At 36.3% G+C, this 19062-nt stretch overlaps 1 protein-coding gene across 1 annotated transcript in view; it reads right to left on the reverse strand.

Moving 5' to 3' along the window:
- Positions 1-19062, reverse strand: part of RAPGEF6 (Rap guanine nucleotide exchange factor 6) — a 220161-nt gene that overhangs the window by 62351 nt on the left and 138748 nt on the right. The window contains exons 8-14 of the mRNA XM_082650203.1: positions 18223-18400; positions 16048-16184; positions 13220-13378; positions 12480-12632; positions 7744-7908; positions 4721-4828; positions 2867-3070 (exon numbers count right to left, since the gene is read on the reverse strand). Coding sequence (XP_082506329.1) covers positions 2867-3070; positions 4721-4828; positions 7744-7908; positions 12480-12632; positions 13220-13378; positions 16048-16184; positions 18223-18400 — 1104 coding nt within the window. The remainder of the gene's footprint in view (positions 1-2866; positions 3071-4720; positions 4829-7743; positions 7909-12479; positions 12633-13219; positions 13379-16047; positions 16185-18222; positions 18401-19062) is intronic.

The raw sequence follows: 19062 nt of genomic DNA on the forward strand, positions 1-19062 counted from the left end.
AACTTAAATAAAATGCACCTGTGTGTGAACAATGGTTAACTCTGTGAGTAGTGGAATTACTACCTAACTTTTTTTCTCTGTATTGTGGTATTTTCCTAAATCTCTACTATAAACATTTTTTTTTTAAAGTTCACTCCTGGGCTTCCCTGGTGGCGCAGTGGTTGAGAGTCCGCCTGCCGTTGCAGGGGACACGGGTTCGTGCCCCGGTCCGGGAAGATCCCACATGCCGCAGAGCGGCTGGGTCTGTGAGCCGTGGCCGCTGAGCCTGCGCGTCTGAAGCCTGTGCTCCGCAACGGGAGAGGCCACAACAGTGAGAGGCCCGCGTACCGCAAAAAAAAAAAAAAAAAAAAAAGCAACAAGCACAATTGTGATGGGGTCTTGCTCCATTTGACACTGCTGATCACTCACATCAGGGCTTCACAAACTTGGCTGCACCTCAGAATCATCAGGAAGCTTATTCAAAAAGTACTAATTCCAAGGAAGAAGGATAAAGAGATAAACACAATGAGAAAAAAAAGGCAGCACAGAGGACAGATCTCAAGGATTGACACAAAGATTTCAAAAGGATAAAAAAGAGTGAGAAACAAAATATTAGGAAAAGAAAAAGAAAAAAAAAGTCACAGAAGTAAAATCCCCAGAGTTCAAAAACGTCTTCAGTCTACATACTGAAATGGATCATCTAGTACCAGGAAAATAAATAAATAGATTTAAAAAAAAAAAAGATCCCATGAAAATTCTGAATTCCAAAGACTTAGAACAAAGACTCTATAAGGATCACTGTGGGGGTTGGTGGTGGTGGTGGTAGTAGGGAGGAGAAGAACCAGAGGTACCTGGAAAAGAAAAATAAAGGATGGTTTGGACTTCTTTTGAGCCACACTAAGTGATGTGATACTTTTTTGTGACTTTAATGTTCTGAGGGAAGAATGACTGTGATAAAAAATTGAACAAAAAAGTATCATCAAGACATGTAAGGACACAAAGTTACAGTACTCATTTACCCTTTTTGAAAAAAGTACTAGAAAAGGTACTAGAAGTATTAGAAGACAATCGTGAGATAAAATAATGGGGACATATGGGCGTAGATGAAGTGGAGGTGATCGATGAAATCAGTATGGCAGGTGCAAATATCTAAATGACTGTTAATAATAAGCTTATGAAACTTAATGCAAATGTCAAAGTACTCTTAAAAGAGAACATCCATAATGTTAAAAAATGACTTATAATCTAGATCTAAAATCTCAGATAATTTCAACCATACTTGGGAGGACTGAGGGAAGAATTAAAAACATGATAAATTTCTCTCCTCTGTCAGGAATGAAACCACTGGATTTTTCTCTTTTTTTTCTTCCTGTGAAGAACGAGATTCTTAAATATGTTTACCAAAAAATACTAGAACAATAAATATAATGACTCCAGGTTCCTTGCTACTAGATATTCTTAATGAGTAGTCTGAGTAAGGTCCAGAAATCTCTATTCTATAAAACTCCCTTATGGGAAGAAGGGAATCATTAAAACATTATATCAGAGTTTCTTTTCTAAAATTACATCATTTTCTAAATTTTAAAATATATTATTACGGTATACGTTTTACTTATTATGTGTGAGTTTCTTAACCCCTTGCACTATTAATATTTGGTCTGGATAACTCTGTTGTGGTGGCTGCTTTGTCACGGGGTGTTGTAGGCTCTTTAGCAGTATCCCTGGCCTCTATCCACTAGATGCCAGTAGTAATTCCCAAGTCATGACAATCAAAAATAACTCCAGACATCACCAAATGTCTCCTGGGTGACAAAATTACTGCTGGTTGAGAGCCACTGTCCTGAAGTATAGACCTTTTCATAATGTGAATGCCCTCTTTTTTTTGGCCTCGTGGCATGCGGGATCTTAGTTCCTTGACTAGGGATTGAAACTGTGCCCGCTGCAGTGGAAGCATGGACTCTTACCCACTGAACCACCAGGGAAGTCCCTGTGAATGCCCTCTTAATTTAAAAAAATGACAGTATGGTTTGGTTAAAAGTAAAATAAAGTCACATTCTAAATGAACGTGTGAACAAACCAAAATTTTTAAGTGGAACAAATTCAGCTTCCCAAGTGATTCAGCTAGATGAGAAATCACTCTTTGGTGTACATGAGAATTATCTAGACTCTTTGTGTACAGGAGAATTATCTAGAGAGCTTTGTTCAAAATACAGATTTCCAGTCTTCATCTCTGTAGAATGTGATTAATATGATTACTAAGACTGAGGTGGGTCTAGGAATTGTATTTTTTAGTAAAAAGGCTGTCTGTAATCTCACTTTTGAAATATATTGTTCTATAGTTAACTAATGCCTACATGGAGAGAATAAATTCATATCAACTTACTCCCAGTGTCTCCTTCCTTTTCCTAGTCCCTCAGCCAGCTCACTCTGCTTATGGATGTAGTTCTGTTACCATATGAACATTACTTAAACCAAAACCATCATTTATGGTAATCTTAGGCCACTTAGAGTAAAGATAGAAGTGCTTACTCCTTTACAGCATGCAAGGGTAGGGTGCTAATTCTCATATGGATCTTTCTGGAATACTGTGAAGTTGCCAACTGATAGAGGTCCTAATCCTTGGAGGATATGCAGGACCATTCAGGTTGATAGTGGCCAGACTACCATGCTGTTTCTGGATGTACTATATCAAATTTACCATTAAAAGTAACGGATATATGACAAAGACATTTTTAAAATAAACGATTTAAAAAATACTACCTCTAAAAAGAAGCTTAAAAAATACTTCCTAAACTTTACCATGCTTACTTGAAGAAATATCAGATGAGGAAAAAAGTAGCACACCTATTACTTATAAAAAGGCTTTAAGTGGTTGTTATTTACTTACCTGATCACCACGTTTCAGTCCTGCATCAGCAGCTTTGCTACCAGGTTCTACACCTTCAACAAAAATACCAAATGCCTTCTCACTTCCTCCATTTAGGCTGAAATGCAGAGGGGACTCCCGGGAAGCCTTTTGCAGCACAACCTGTCTCCACTTAGCCTTTGCAGCACAGGCAATATTCAATAACCGGAGATGACCATTCATTTTCTAGAAAGTAGAAATGGGTAAGGTATATATAAATGTATATATTTATTCCTATAGGCTTTTATAAATCACCTAAAATTATTAGAATTAGAGCTACATTTAAAATATAGAGGAAATAAAGAACATATAAATAGGGGTAAATAAAACTGAAGGAGGGAAACATTCCACCCTAGAGCACTCTCAAGAATAAGATCTCTTAATATGATTTTTTTTAAAGTTTCTAGAAAAGGTTAGAAAAGATTTCAAAGTGATGTCTCATTTAGAGAGGGATGACAAAAAAAATTTCTTCTTCATTTTCTGAACCTTACTAATACATAATGTTATTACCATCTTGCTTATCTCCTGGCTGTTACATAAAACCAGAATCTTTTTAAACCTTTATTTAAAACCTTAAAGGACTTGAACCACCTTCCCAACATTGTCTAACATTCAAAGACACATTCAAGTCTCCATCTCTTCTAGAAATATTATTCTTATATTATTTTAGATCTTCCTATATTATTTTAGATCTTCCTTAAACTTAGTAATATTCTAACTTTCAGGTTCTAATATCAGTTTAATATTTAACTATTCTCGAATAGTGTACTAAGTAAATCTCATGTCTATAACAAGAAGCTAAATTTTTTTCAGGGTAGGAACCAAGTCTTACACCTGTTGTGATCCTACATAACAGCTTGGAGTATAAAGTAGAATTCAATAAATACTTGATGACTGACTCGATTACTGGGGGAAAAAATCCCATGATTGTAAGGCAGTTTCTATTTTCCATAAGCCCCTTGAATATTTACATAGCCAGCACTGGAAGAGCCTCTATGGACCTCTTAATCAAGTTCCCTGTTCATCCCCCCCATTTCACATAGAGCAGATGTGCTGCTGAAAAGGCTACAGGAACCAAGAGGTAAGGAAAGGGACAAAATAATCTGCCAATTTCCCCCTCTTTATTCAACTTAACCCACTTGTACTATATGAGTAATAACAATGGTTCTTGAAAATGTGCTATGTGCCAGGTTTTGCTGGCAGATTCTTATGTTTATTAACTCACTAAAATCCTCACAACAATCTCAACAATCTAGAGGCTACTGTCTATAAAATAAGACAACTGAGGCATATAAGGTTGGACAACTTGTCCAAGTTCACATATGCACCAAGTGGTGAAGTCTGAATGTTAATTCAGGCAATCTGACTCCTGAGCTGCATTATTATTTACTTCCTAAAATTTCAAGTTTCTTGGAGCAGATAACCCAGTTGCAGTTCAAAGTTTTATATCTAATAGGGAGAATAAAATGGATTTATAAATAGCTACCATGAAAGTTAAGAAGACCTTGAGGGTATTAATCGTAGGTGTTGTATATTAAGAACAAGTGAAATCACATGCAGAAGGGAGACTTAGAAAGTCTAAAGTAGATCTGATAAAGTATGTGTATTTGTATGCCTAAATCAGTGAAGACTGTGGAAGAAGCATGATTTTTGTTTGGGCTGAAGTAGCAGAGGATGAACAGAAGTCTAGAATACAGATTTAGAAGTTCTCAGAACAGGCAATCAAGACACAGGAGAAGATGAAAGCTGTTCTGAGTTGCTATTCTTCGGGGGTGGGGTGGGAGGTTAGTAGGAATCCCTAAACTCCGAAGAAGATAAAATTCTTCTGAGCCTTACTGTATCTTCCAGATTTTTTTCAAATTCCTCCAGAAATCGAGTCATAGCAGGATCACCTTCAAAATCATTAAAATGATTATTTACCCATAATAATACAATCCGTGTTACCTGCGGAAACATGGAAGAGGCAGCATACGATTATACGAGAGGCATTCTTTCTGCAAAAGTAGGTTCCAAAAGCATGTCTTAAACCGAGGGGAAATTGAGCTTTATGGCTAATCCCTTTGCCCACCTGCTCACACACAAAGGGCTCATTCTAACAGAGAGGCATGTTTTAGTTTGAGCTTTTGCTTCCTTACGTACACAAGTAACAGAGAAAGCCAAGACCGCCTTCACTGAAAAAACAAGCCTGTATACTAACATGTAAGAAGTACATGGGATATATATTTTGGACAGTATCTTAAAACGCAAGCCGCCAAGAGCAGACAAATGTCAAAAGTGTTTCTTTAGCTGAGAACATGTTTCACCAAAATTGTAATAAAAACCTGAAACCTCCTTCGTAAATACTGTGTATTTTCAAAGTTGTGAACTGATTTATTACTTTGTACCACAGATTAACAGAAAAGTTAAAAACAAATGGAGGTTGAATTAAATAATGTGTCTACAGGGAAATCTACTCAGTGCTTTGTGGTGACCTAAATGCAAAGGAAATCCAAAAAAGAGGGGATATATGTATACGTATACCTGATTCACTTTGCTGTACAGCAGAAATACAACACTGTAAAGCAACTACACTCCAATAAATATTAATAATAATAAAAAGCTTCTGAATATTAAGAAAAGACAGAGGAGCCAAAATAAGATCAAAAGAAATAAGCCAGAGAATTTTCCAAAATCTAAAAAAAGGAAAAAAAAAAGTGCCTAATAATATAAGTAATTTAAGTCATATACTTTTAAAATAGTGGTAAAATACACATAAAATCCACCATTTTAACCACTTTAAAGTGTACAATTCAGTGGCATTTAGCACATTCACAATTGTGTACAACCGTCCCCACTACTAGTTCTAGAACATTTTCATCACCCCAAAAGAAAACTCCATTCCCAATAAGCAGTCACCTCCCATTCTACCCTTCTTCCAGCCCCTAACAGCCACTACTTACTTGCTTTTCTGTCTCTGTGATTTGTCTACCTGGATATCTCATACAATATGTGATCTTTTATGACTGGCTTCTTTGTCTTACCATAATATTTTCAAGGTTTATGCATGTTGCAGCATGTATCAGTATTTCATTTTTTTTAATGGCTGAATAATATTTCATTATATGGTATACCATATTTTGTTTATCCATTCATCAGTTGATGGACATTTGGGTTGTTTCCACATTTTGGCCATCATCAATAGTGCTGCTATGAACACTGCTTACAAACTTTTGTTTGCACACCTATTAGCTCTTTTGGATATAGGCTTCAGGAGTAGAACTACTGGGTTATACGGTAATTCTATGTTTAACTTTTTGAAGAACCGCTAAGCTATTTTCCACAGCAGCTACACCATTTTACATTACTATAAGCAAGTATGGGAATTCCATTTTCTCCACATCAACACCCTTAAAATGCTTGTTATTTCCTTTCCTTTTTTTAAGTCATCTTAGTGGGTGTGAAGTGAACAAAACCATCACTGTGGTTATGATTTGCAATTTCCCTGACTAATGACATTGAACATCTTTTTCATGTGATTGCTGGCCATTTACATATCTTCTTGGGAGAAATGTCTATTCAAGTCCTTTGTCCATTTTAAATTGTATTGTCTTTTTGGTGTTGAGTTGTAAGAGTTCTTTATACATTCTGGATACTAGACCCTTATCAGACATATGATTTGCAAATATATTCTCCTATTCCATGTGTTGTCCTGTTTTTCCTGATAGTACCTTTAATGTAGAAAAGGTTTTAATTTTGATGAAGTTCAATATATCTGTTTTTTCCATTGTTCAAGGTTGAGCTTTGGGTATCATACCTAAGAAACCATTGCCTAATCCAAGGTCATGATTTTTTTTCACCCCTTCCTTTCTTTGAAGAGTATTATAGTTTTAGCTCTAATATTATGTTTCTGATCCATTTTGAGTTAATGCTGAATACGGTATAAAGGTCAAACTTCATTCTTTTACACATGAATATTTAAGTTGTCCCTAAATCATATGTTTGTTCATTCTCTAGCATGCCTTTATTTCCTCAGCGACGTAAGTAACTATATATAATTTCAAAATCAGGGGGAAGGCAAGCCTGTAGTTTTGGACACCTGAGTTTCCTAGACGATAGAATTCCACAGTCCAACTACATCTAACTTATTTCCCTTAAAGTATAACTCAGAAAGATACACCAGGCAATTATTAATTACTATGGCCCTACTTTTATTTTTCTTAAAATGACTAACTTCCTACCTGTTACTGAGGTAGTTTACTGGTAGTAATGTACCAGTATCACTATTCTTTCCATGGGAAGTACAAACACCCCATAAAATAAGGTAAGATAATCTATTTATATCAGCAAACAATGTTTAATGCAAAAAAAAAAAAAACAAAACTCAAAGCTAGATTAAAATAAGTTACAGCAGTGATAAATTAAGGTCAAAAAGATAAACTGTTTTAAAATGATTATAAAGTCTTTAACTCAAAAATAAATGTATTTCTAATTCTATTTAGATTGTTTCTAAGCCCTCTTAAAAAAATTTACTTGGTGGATAGTCTTTCTAAACTATTAAATGACTTTTAAATGTTTTATTGATCTCCTCAGTAACCACCAAGTATTTTGATAAAGTGTAAAAATATTATCATCCACCTTCTGAATTTACAGCTACACCACAGCCTGCTTTCAGTTTTTGCCTTTTAAAAGGCAAAATATCCACTTTTAACATTTTATTCTGTCATAAAAGTAACCAAGCAGAGAGATGTCTATACTGATTCACTAACTTTTTAGGCGAACTGAATTTTATCAAAATAAACATTTAATTTGTCAGTTGCAAAAGGTTTTGGGGGAATAAAATTTAAAATCACTTTCATGCCTTTTATAATTATAAAACCAACCTTATCCCTTAAGCTGTCAATTTTAAACCATTCCAATAGTTTGGTCCCAACATCCAAAGGACTTTCAAGAAATGTTCTATAAGTTAATAGGAAATCTTCTATATAAGTTGGGTCCACAATGGAATGCTCTTCTATTAAATGCATGATGAGACGCTCAGGTGTTGCCTAAAAAAGAAAAATATAAGAAGAATTAGAAAATAAACAAGTAGCTCAGGAACCAAAGAACTCCTATTGATTACTTCCTTTTGTAGCCACTCTATTACAAAGTCCTTGAAGTAAAGTTTCACCTTTAAAACCCTCAGCACTGGGAGTAGGTAGTCTCTCTAGGTTGTAGTCCACCATCACCCAGAGGTTTAGAGAGAGAAAAGGCAGAGGAATAAACATGCACAACAGCATTTACTCGGCCGTAGTTGTTTTTATTGGCATTTCATCATAGGAATGGGGGGATAATGTAATGACTGTCGCGAGTAAAGAGAAGGAAGAGGTAAGAGTTAAATTAAAGAAGTAAATAAAGTTTTCTTCCAAATTTAATCATCCTTAAATTCTCTTCTGTCCCAGGCTATAGGAACAACATAGCAGCTCAAGATAGCTTGTTTTATTGTTGTTACTTCCGGGAATAGAGGTTTCCTCTTCTATGGTTTCTTCATTCTAGTTCACCAGAGGAACCAGAAGTTCTATAGATAGTTTTTACATTAACTCAGAGTTTAACTCCTTGCCTGTTTCCCAATTTATAAAAAGGAATGCAAACAACATTTATCTACTGCTCCTTCTTGAGCTTCTGAATCAGTGTTAAACTTTATTACCTTAGCAGCATTTTCAAAAATGGGTACACAAAACAAATACAGAAATTAACCAGATGTTAAGCCAAATATAAAAACCAACTGTTGCCCATAACCTCAAATTTCAATTTGTTGCATTCATCCAAAGAATTTCACTGGCCAGAATTATTGCATGGCAAACATAGATTAATACTAACAGTGTTCTTATTTAAGAATTTATTAAAAAATAAAAAAGGGTACCCCACTGCTAATAAGGTATGTAAATCATTTCTCTAGAAGGAAGTCAGAGGAAAGGCTCTTTGAATTACCTATTTAAGGGACAAGACAACCACAGGTCATTCCTATTCTTCTCCCACCCTCCAAAATACCCCAAGAACACCAAATTGGGTCTATCATTAAGGCAAATCACAATCTGAGTTCACTTAAAATGCGGTTCTTAGATCATATATAGCTAAGTCAGGGGTGGAAATGATCAACATGTTAAAGAAAGGCCATTATTCTGATTAGCTAAATCACTGAGGCAGGATCTCTGTGGAGACTAGGCCATATATTCAAAACCGTTCTTTTTTTTTTTTTTTTTTTCTCGGTACGCGGGCCTCTCACTGTTGTGGCCTCTCCCGTTGCGGTCCGGACATGCAGGCTCAGCGGCTATGGCTCACGGGCCCAGCTGCTCCGCGGCACGTGGGATCTTCCCGGACCGGGGCACGAACCGCGTCCCCTACATCGGCAGGCAGACTCTCAACCACTGCGCCACCAGGGAAGCCCTCAAAACTGTATTTAAAGACAAGTCCCTGGGACTTCCCTGGTGGTTCAGTAGCAAAGAATCCACCTTACAATGCAGGGGACTCGAGTTTGATTCCTGTTTAGAGAATTAAGACCCCACATGCCACGGGGCAACTAAGCCCATGCACCACAACTACTAAGCTTGCACACCTCAGCTAGCAAGCCCACGTGCCACAAACTACAGAGCCCACGTGCGCTGGAGCTTGTGCACCACAACTAGAGAAGAGAAAACCCGCACGCCACAACTAGAGAGTGGTCCATGCACCACAAGAAGATACCACGTGCCGCAATTAAGACCCAACACAGCCAAAAATAAATAAAATAAATAAATAATAAATAAATCTTTTTTTTTTTTTAAAAAAAAGACAAGTCCCATTGTCATGCAGAGGCATGTTACCAAATTGCTCACTAGCATCTAATAAGGTGGATGCTGGGTGACAGGGTACGCAGAGTGGGCAGGTGAAGGAGATGGCTGGCATGGTAGAGGTTGGTTATGATGAACAAATAAGTAAATATACAGAGCATAACAAGAGCCACTGTTGGATAAAGTATTTACAAGTAGGGGAAGGAAAAGGCTACCAAAAACTTTGTGGTATAGTACTAGAACTGGGAGTACTGGTATGAACTTCTTGACTGTTATCAATAGATACATATAAGAAGATATAGGTGTGTATGAATTTACAGTAAATAAATACATATATTTCCTACCTCTGTCTGATGAAAAGTTCTAGAAGCAATGACACCACAGTAGCAGTGAACAGAGTGCCCAGATCTTGGTTTTTTAATGCTGTTCTCTACTAGAAGGATCCAGGGCTCTCTGGAGAAATGTCTGATTCCAAAGCAGGGGCAGTGAAAGATGAGCCTGGAACATCTCGTTTTGCCAGACAATAATGAAGCTCTCAAAAAATGATGGGGACATGTCAAAAGGATACAGGAATCAGCCTTAAGAGAGTCCCACTGGCCAAATCTGGGACAATCTGATGATCAGAACAACACTGATGGTAAGGGAATACAATACATGAGACCGTAACAATATAATTAAAGAGGGGAGAATGCTCATTCTTACAGTAGAATGACAATAAATGTAGAAGAAATAATGGAAATAGAAAATCACCATTACAGGCAGGAGTAGTCAATCGAAGTAAAGACTGGTGGATAGAGGTTTGTAAGACATACTGACACTATCCCAGAACATCAATGCTCCAAATGCTCATCAATTACAAAGGGTAAAATGGTGGCTTTAAGTGAAGAAACTTGACAGACACCAAGAGGACCAGGTGATTAAGGTTAACTTCACTGGTGGTGAGATAGGTTGACATTGTATGCTCCCTGAAATGATGCACTGAGAAAAGCACAACATTATTTCTGTGGAATTCCTGCCTGGAAAGCATGACTGTAGTCTGGGCATGAGGCAACACAGGACAGATCTTGTCTGAGGGTCATAGTACAGACTGTAAGGGCTGTATTCTTTAAAACTGCTGAGAACGTGAATAGGGAAAGACTGTTCCTGGCGTAGACTTAAGTGACATGATAACTAAATGCAACTGTGTGCCTGGATGAGATTCTGAACCAAAAAGGAAAAAAGAGCCATTGTTGGGATAGTTGGTGAAAATCTAAATAGCATCTGTGGACTGAATGGTTTTACTTTATCAATGTACATTTCCTAACTTGAAGGTTTCTATGGTGTTTATATAGGAGACTGTTCTTGCTTTTAGGATATACACAATGAAACATTTAGGAGTGAGGAGGCATCACATTTGCAGACTGCTCTCAAACGGTTGAAAAAGACTGATGATAATGGAGAAAATGCAGTGAAATGTTAACATTTGGGGAATCTGAGTCAGGGTGTTCTCTGTACTGTTCTTGCAACTCTTCTGTAAGTTTGAAATTACAGGGCTTCCCTGGTGGTGCAGTGGTTAAGAATCCCCCTGCCAATGTAGGAGACATGGGTTTGAGCCCTGGTCCAGGAAGATCCCACATGCTGCGGAGCAACTAAGCCCATGCGCCACAACTACTGAGCCTGCACTCTAGAGCCTGCAAGCCACAACTACTGAGCCTGCATGCCACAACTACTGAAGCCCGTGTGCCTAGAGCCCGTGCTCTACAACAAGAGAAGCCACCGCAATGAGAAGCCTGTGCACCACAACAAAGAGTAGCCCCTGCTCGCTGCAACTAGAGAAAAGCCAACAAAGACCCAATGCAGCCAAAAATAAATAAATTTATAAAAAGAAAAAAGAAATTATAAAAATATAAGGCTCACTATGAGCCTTCATAAAAAGATAGTCTATGGCAGTCCACATATATACTCATTTTTTTCTACATAGAAAGCTTACGCCTATCAACTTAGGAGAAGAAAAAGACAGTGTTGAGGAATAGCCTGACTCCTGAGAAATATCTTATCTGACACCAGTCCCTCTTATTGTTAAATAAAGCTTCTGCACTTATAATGAAAAATAACACATGTACTTATTTTGCAACCAAGACTTGCTTGAAAAGAAAAGAAGGTCATGCATTTACTTCTTCTCTTGCACCTAGAATTGCTCTATTTTACATCTACATGTCATAAAAGAGACAGGGAGATGGGAGAGTGGAAGGCAAGGGGGCAAGGAATAGGGGAGAGAAGGAATTAGAGAAGGGAAAACAATATGGGTAGTAATACTCAGATTCTATAGCATGCTAAGGCTTTTGATTTGCCACATTTAGCCCTAATAAAGCCCTGCCATAGCATCCCCATTTTCAGATATGAAAATTGAGGTTCAGAGAAGTTAATGTCTATTTCAATGCCACAGAGATCTAGTAAGCACTCATCTAGGATTCTTTATGCATTTATGGTTGGTCCTTTCAATTTCTGTTTTGTTTCTAAATATTGCTGTCTTTGATGAAATTAATTCCCATTATCAATGGATCATACAATAAATTTGAGAAGGAAAATTCTGACTGGTATATTCTAAATAATATCTTTCCATACTGATATTAAATGGCAATGTTACCCTTCCTCAATAAAATGTGTAAAAACCAACTTAGAAAAAGTCAAAAGAATTAACACATTTATTTACACTAGATCCCAAAGTTAATGAATTATCTTGCACTACTCAAAAAGTGGTTCAAAACCTTTTAAGCAAGATGAAAGCTTTATTCTATCAATAACAAGAAAAATAAGTAAAAAATACCCACCTTGATTACAATGTGTCCTTTCCTGGTTCCACTGCGATCTAGTTCACGGTGCTCATGTACCATAACAATTTCTCCTTCTTCCTCAACTTTATGGGTATTTTTTTCCACATGATTTAAAATTCTCCAATAATCCTGCTGGGCTATGCAGACAAACTGTCCGAGAACAACATGGGGACAATTAATGAACCTATAATACATAAATATATCACTATGCACCAAGGCAGAGCACAAAGGTGAGAACTCAAGTGGCATAAGTTCTTTTTTATTTCATCCCTTCATTCCTTAACAAAAATCAAGATAAAATAAATAATTCATGCACAAAGAGACCAAAGAAATTAAATCCATTTGAATTCTGTTCTAAAAGGAGAAGTGAGTATCTACTTCTCTCAAAACTGACACTATGCAAAGAAAACATGAAGCAGGAGTAAGTTAGAAACAAACAACTCAGAAGTTCCTATTTCTTCCTCTATTGAAAAAAAACAAAAAAGAGACTGAGCTGGCTAATATCAGATAGAAATTTAAAAAATCAACGTTTATTAGATATATTCTCTTTTAAAGTATGTATAGTTTGTTCAATTCCACAAATATTTGAGTCTGATATAAAATCTAGTTTCCTTTATTAACTGTGAGCTTTTCAAACCGCCAATTCTCAAATCAAGCTATTTTATTTTGGGGAAGGAAAAAAAAGCTCAGCCATTTAAAATCAAGAAACAAGAGTACACAAGCAGACATAAGCTTACCTGACAATCGTCTACTTTAGTCCTAACAACTCCATGCGTGTACTGCTTATCCAGAGTGGGTGTAATTCCAAAACTATTTCCCATAAAGAGATTTTCAACTTTTCCATCTGGATGACTAATTTCTACAGTGCCGTTTAAAATAACATACCATGAGTCAAGCTATAGAGAAAAATATAGGCTTTAAGAATCTTTGGGAAAAGAGGGTTACATGTTAACTTTGAAAAATAATCAATCAATATATAGAACTCGTATAATTTAAAAAAGAAAAAAGAAGATCTGATTATATTACTAAATACTCTGTCAGTAACACCCTAATCCTGTTAAGCCAACCACTAAAGTTTATTTTACTCTTTCTTCTTTTAGTCACCAAATGAAATCGGGGACTCTCAGTAACTGTTATGGTTAAGACCACCAGCTCTGGGCTTCCCTGGTGGCGCAGTGGCTAAGAATTCGCGTGCTAATGCAGGGGACTATGGGTTCAAGCCCTAGTCCGTGAAGATCCCACATGCTGTGGAGCAACTAAGCCCGTGCACCACAATTACTGAGCCTGTGCTCTAGAGCCCGTGAGCCACAACTACTGAAGCCCCCACGCCTAGACCCTGTGCTCCTCAACAAGAGAAGCCACCGTAATGAGACGCCTGCGCACTGCAACGAAGAGCAGCCCTGCTCACTGCAACTAGAGAAAGCCCGCGTACAGCAACGAAGACCCAATGCAGCCAAAAATAAAATAATAAAAAAATAAAAGGCTACAAATGGCACAGTCCCATTAATACAAAAAAAAAAAAAGACCAACAGCTCTTGGAATTTGAATCCAGAATCTGCCACTGACTAGCTGAGTGACTCTGGGCAAGTTATTTAACCTCCTAGGCTTCAGTTTCTTTACTGCTAAAATGGGCATAACAACATTACCTATCACAGGACTTTTGTGTCCATTAAAAATGAGTTTAATACAAACCATGTGATTAGAATAGTGTCTGGCACATAGCAAACATTCAAAAGAAAGAAAGGAAAAAAAAGGGAGCTAGTGATTAATTCAGAAAAACTATTAAAAGCCTGAATTTTAAGGCATATCTTAAAAAATATTGAAAATTTCTCCTAATGTTAAGAAAATGCTGCTCTCAATTTATACCAAAGTATTTAATGCTCTAAGGAGACATATTCTAAGGCCTATTGTATATCAGTGAAAGACTACTTGTTCTCATGTGGTATCCCTTTTATTAGCCTAAACTTTCAATTTTAATGTGAATCAGTTTTAATGTGATTTAAGGGAAATCTGGATTATCAGTTCTGAAGGAGAATCACTGGCAACAAGAAATACTTTTTCAAAACTGTTTTTTTTAAATTTTTAGTTATTTCAAATATAAAATACACTCATTGTGGAATTTGTGGATTACACAAATTACTTGAGGACAGGGGCTGTATTGGAGTTTTCCACCACTATCCTCACTGTGTACCTAGCACAAAGTAGGCACACAACATATTTTTGCTGACAGAACCGTGGAATATTAAAAGAAAATTAAAAAAAATATTAAAAGAAGAATATTAAAAGAATATTAAAAATATATTTGTGGAAAAGTAAAGTTATTCAAAACCCCACTATTTATACAGTTGTCATCAAAAGTTTAGTATTTTTCTCCCATGTTTATATTATTTCATATTGTTTAACTATTTAGACTATCCTGTCCTTTTAAAAAAATTTAATACTATACTCATTTGTTCATCAAACTTTTTCTTAGTATATCCTATGTGCCAAACGATTTCTAGGATACAGGGAGAAAGCATGTATACAAAGCTAGAGCTAAGGCCCCTGCCCTCAAAGATATCTATCAAATTTTAAAATAACTTGAAAACCTATATAATATTATACCTGTGGCTATATAATAATTTAGTTAACCACTGTTTTTTTCGGGGGGATATATTTTGGTCATTTCCAATTTTTACTATTATACACATCCTGCAATGAGTATCTTTTGGCATAACTCTTTGAGTTTTATATTGTGTCTGGAGGAGAGACATTAAAAAGGGGAATAATGGGTTAGAGGCTGTTAATACTTTGAAGCCCATGTTAAAAATTTCTAAATGATTTTCCAGAAATACTGTTTATATCCCTACTAGCAGTATATGACAATGTGCACTGACTGACATTTCACCATTAATTTTTATCAGTTCGATAAGAAAACCAGTGAAGTGCTACCTAACAGCAGTAACACTTTTCAATTCCTCTGAATCCTCCCTGTGCCCATCCGCAAGTTGCCATCCAAGCATTTCTGAAAATAGAATTGTCACATAATGCCTCAACTGATAGCAGTCTACTAGGAGGCACAGGTACCAATACATTTCCTTCATTTAAAAAAAATGTATAATATGAAAAAGGGATAAGGAGATTACATACTTGAAAAACATTTTAATAATAATGTTATAAATATACTAATATAACAATAATTACTGACATGTATACACTGATGTGTATAAAATGGATGACTAATAAGAAAAAAAATAAATTAATAAACAAAACAAAGAATTAAGAAAATTTTTTAAAAATCTTATAATTTAATTTGAGAAGTAAAAACAAATTTGGTCCAATGAATATTAATTACTGAACATCTATTCTGTGCAAGGTCCACTGCCAGGAAATCAAAATTAAGACAAAATAAAGCAAAAACAAAACAAAACTTATCTTTTCAGAAATTATAACTATCCCAGACTCAGCATTTAAAAAACTGTATAAATTTTAAAAGTCAAGATCTACACAAGTTTATGAAAATTAAATTATTCTAAAAATTAGCTGCTATAACCAAGTAATGTGTAACATCTATTTGCTAACCTACCTCTTGCCCATCTTCAAGAATAATAGCTCCAGCCTGCTCCACCACTTCAAAAATCATCACTGAGCAGAGTTCTCTCCTTACAGACATGGTCATGTTTGCAAAAGCAGGAAGCTGGTGCATAAACTCCAGTAACTGTTCTGTTAAAAAACAGAAATTCTAGTTTAGTGACCATCAAGGACTACAGTTTAAAGATACAATAAAATCCAGAATCCAATACCCAATTTTCTAATCAACTTAGGAATTCATGCTGCTTAACTAGAGAAACCAAGATACAAGATGACTGTTGCTTAAAAAAAATTCAGTTATTTGGTTAACAGATATATTCAGATTCACATGAAAATACAGGCATAATGGAAGACACCAGAATTCACAACCTCCAGAGAGAACCAGGAAACTACACAGATTCAGATGAGCTGGAGAGTTTAGCTAATTTTCCTAGCAGGAGATGCTATTCCATGGTGGTTACATTTAGTGATGTCCTTTGATCTAATAGATTAGTGTAAAAGGCTTTTGTCTGTTTCTTTCTGGGCTAGAGTTTTTAAACAGTTATTAATAAATGTCAGTAAGTAATTAAATTAGGGACAACAAATGTGAATACTAGTTTAAGATTTGTCAAAGCAACTACAAGGTAACTCTCTTTAATTTAACCAACAAATGTATGAATACCTGCCTCAAGCCATTCCCTGGTATAGATACATGAGCAATAAAGATAAAGGAAAAAACATTTAAGCAGTCAGCTAAGGCTGAAATAGAAGAAATAAGGTGCTATCTATCTACAGATAACTGGAAGTTAATCATATTTCAATTTTTAAGAAAGCCTTGTGAAAACAGCATAGTGTACAATTCTTTATCACTAAAAATGCACTTACAGTTGCTGTCCAGATAGCATTCAAAACATGAGTCTCAACTGTAGGTTGCATAACTATATTATATGTTATTAGCATGGCAAGGAATGTTCAAACGTATTGATCTTTACTCCCATAGATTATAATTATTAGTAGCAGTATCTTCTGACTTGAATCACAGCAGTATGACTCTTATAAAAGGGCAATCTAGGATAAAATCTTAATTGAATCATAATATATAACAACACTAAGTAATCTTTGTCCTTAAAGATAACATTAGCATCTTTAGTATTACTCAACCTCCAACGTACAGTAAGTAGTTCTATAAGAAATTAAAGGAAAATTCATAAAATTTGAATCAAAAACTATACACATATTTTTTCAAGCTACAGGCAAAACTATGATTTTTGATAACATTTGAAATTTTTTTGAATTCATAGACATTGAACACTGATGCACTGTGTTTTACATGTCTTATGGACATGGAGGGGGAAATCACTTTACTGCAATCAAAGCTATTGTTTTATAAATTGGGGCAGCCAGAATATGAGGACTATCTGGCTGCAACATCCATCACCCTAATGATGGCCAGGGTTGATTCAGCTGACCTGGCTGTCTAGGCAGGTGTCCCCTTCCTCCCTTCACCACTCCACACGTGCATCCATCCTGAAGCTGTACACTTAGTCAAAGAGGACAACCTGTCCCGACAGAGGAGAACCGTCCCTGAGAAAGGAGTACTGTCCTTCGCTTACGGATATATGAACAGCTGCGTTCCACTGCTAGAACCTCCAAAACAAGCTCTAACATTGGGGCAGCTAGCCTCAAAGACGGCCCTAAACAATTCTTGCCTCTTGATATTCACGTCCTCGTGCAGTCCCCTCCCATACTGCACGAGGGTTGCTCTGTATGATAAACAGAATTGTGAAGAAGCAATGATGTATCATTCCTGAGGCCAGATCATAAAAGATACTATGGCATCTGCCTTATTCTCCCCTGAATTACTGGCTTTGGGGGAAACCAACTGCCATGTGGTGAGGACATTTAAACAACCTCTGGAGAAGCCCGTGTAGAGAGGAACTGAGGTTCTATGCCAAAAGCCATGTGAGCAGCCACCTTGGAAGCAGATCCTCCAGCTTAGCCCAGTGACTGTAACTCCTGCCACATTCTGACTACAACCTCATGAGAGACAATGAGCCAGAACGACTCAGGTAGGCTGCTCCTGAATTCTTGACCCACAAAACCTTCTTGGGGGTAATTTGTTATGCACCAATAGGTATCTATATATAAACTGAACTATAAAATTCCTATTGTGAACAGATGTATTTCTTACCAATGTCATCATCAGTTTTGTCTGCAGGTTCTTTTTCAAGACATTCTCGAACAAGATCTCGCCCCTGCAGTGGATCTGTTCGATCAATCTCTTCATCTTCCTCTTCTTCATCTTCAGAATCAACAGGTCCTTCTGGAAGACGTGTTAAATCTACATCTCCTACCTCACTTTCCGTAGCCTACAGAAAGAAATCTTGATCACTTACCATTTCATGTTATAAAAATTATATGTCACAATCTGAATGAAGCAAAACTACCCCCCCACCAAATATTATCAAGAATTAGGCAACACTGTATGCTCTATCAAAAACAAAATGCTACTTATTTATAAAACGTTTCTCTCTGCCTAAAATACAAGTCATCATTTCAGTGTGACATCTAAATTGACAAATCTGAGCCAGTATGTATAAAATGGTCAAGAGACTCAAACATCACTAAATGTATTAATACCTGCTTTCCAACAAACACTTGTATTCCTTAAAAGTACATTTCCTAAAATATAAAGTGCAAGAAAGAGAAAGACAGTTTACCAACAATCATTTTAGGAGTACCTTGTTAGTATATGCTGGGTGTTATAAATAAGGTATTATTCTTTCAGCACTAGGTTTAGAGTCTAGTAGGGTAGACAGTCATGTAAATTAAGAACAGAAGTATAAAACAGCAGTACTGAAAAGTGCTAAAATTCAACAACTGTGAAAGATTGAACAAATACTTCTCTCTTTCCAATACCTTATTGTTGAATCTAACAGTAAGCAAAGATCCAAGGTTACTCTACCAGGGGTCCCCAACCCCCCAGCCGCAGACAGGTTCTGGTCTGTGGCCTGTTAGGAACCAGGCTGCA

The sequence above is a fragment of the Grampus griseus genome (genome assembly GCF_964374135.1).
Source record: "Grampus griseus genome assembly, chromosome: 3".
Lineage (NCBI taxonomy): Eukaryota > Metazoa > Chordata > Mammalia > Artiodactyla > Delphinidae > Grampus > Grampus griseus.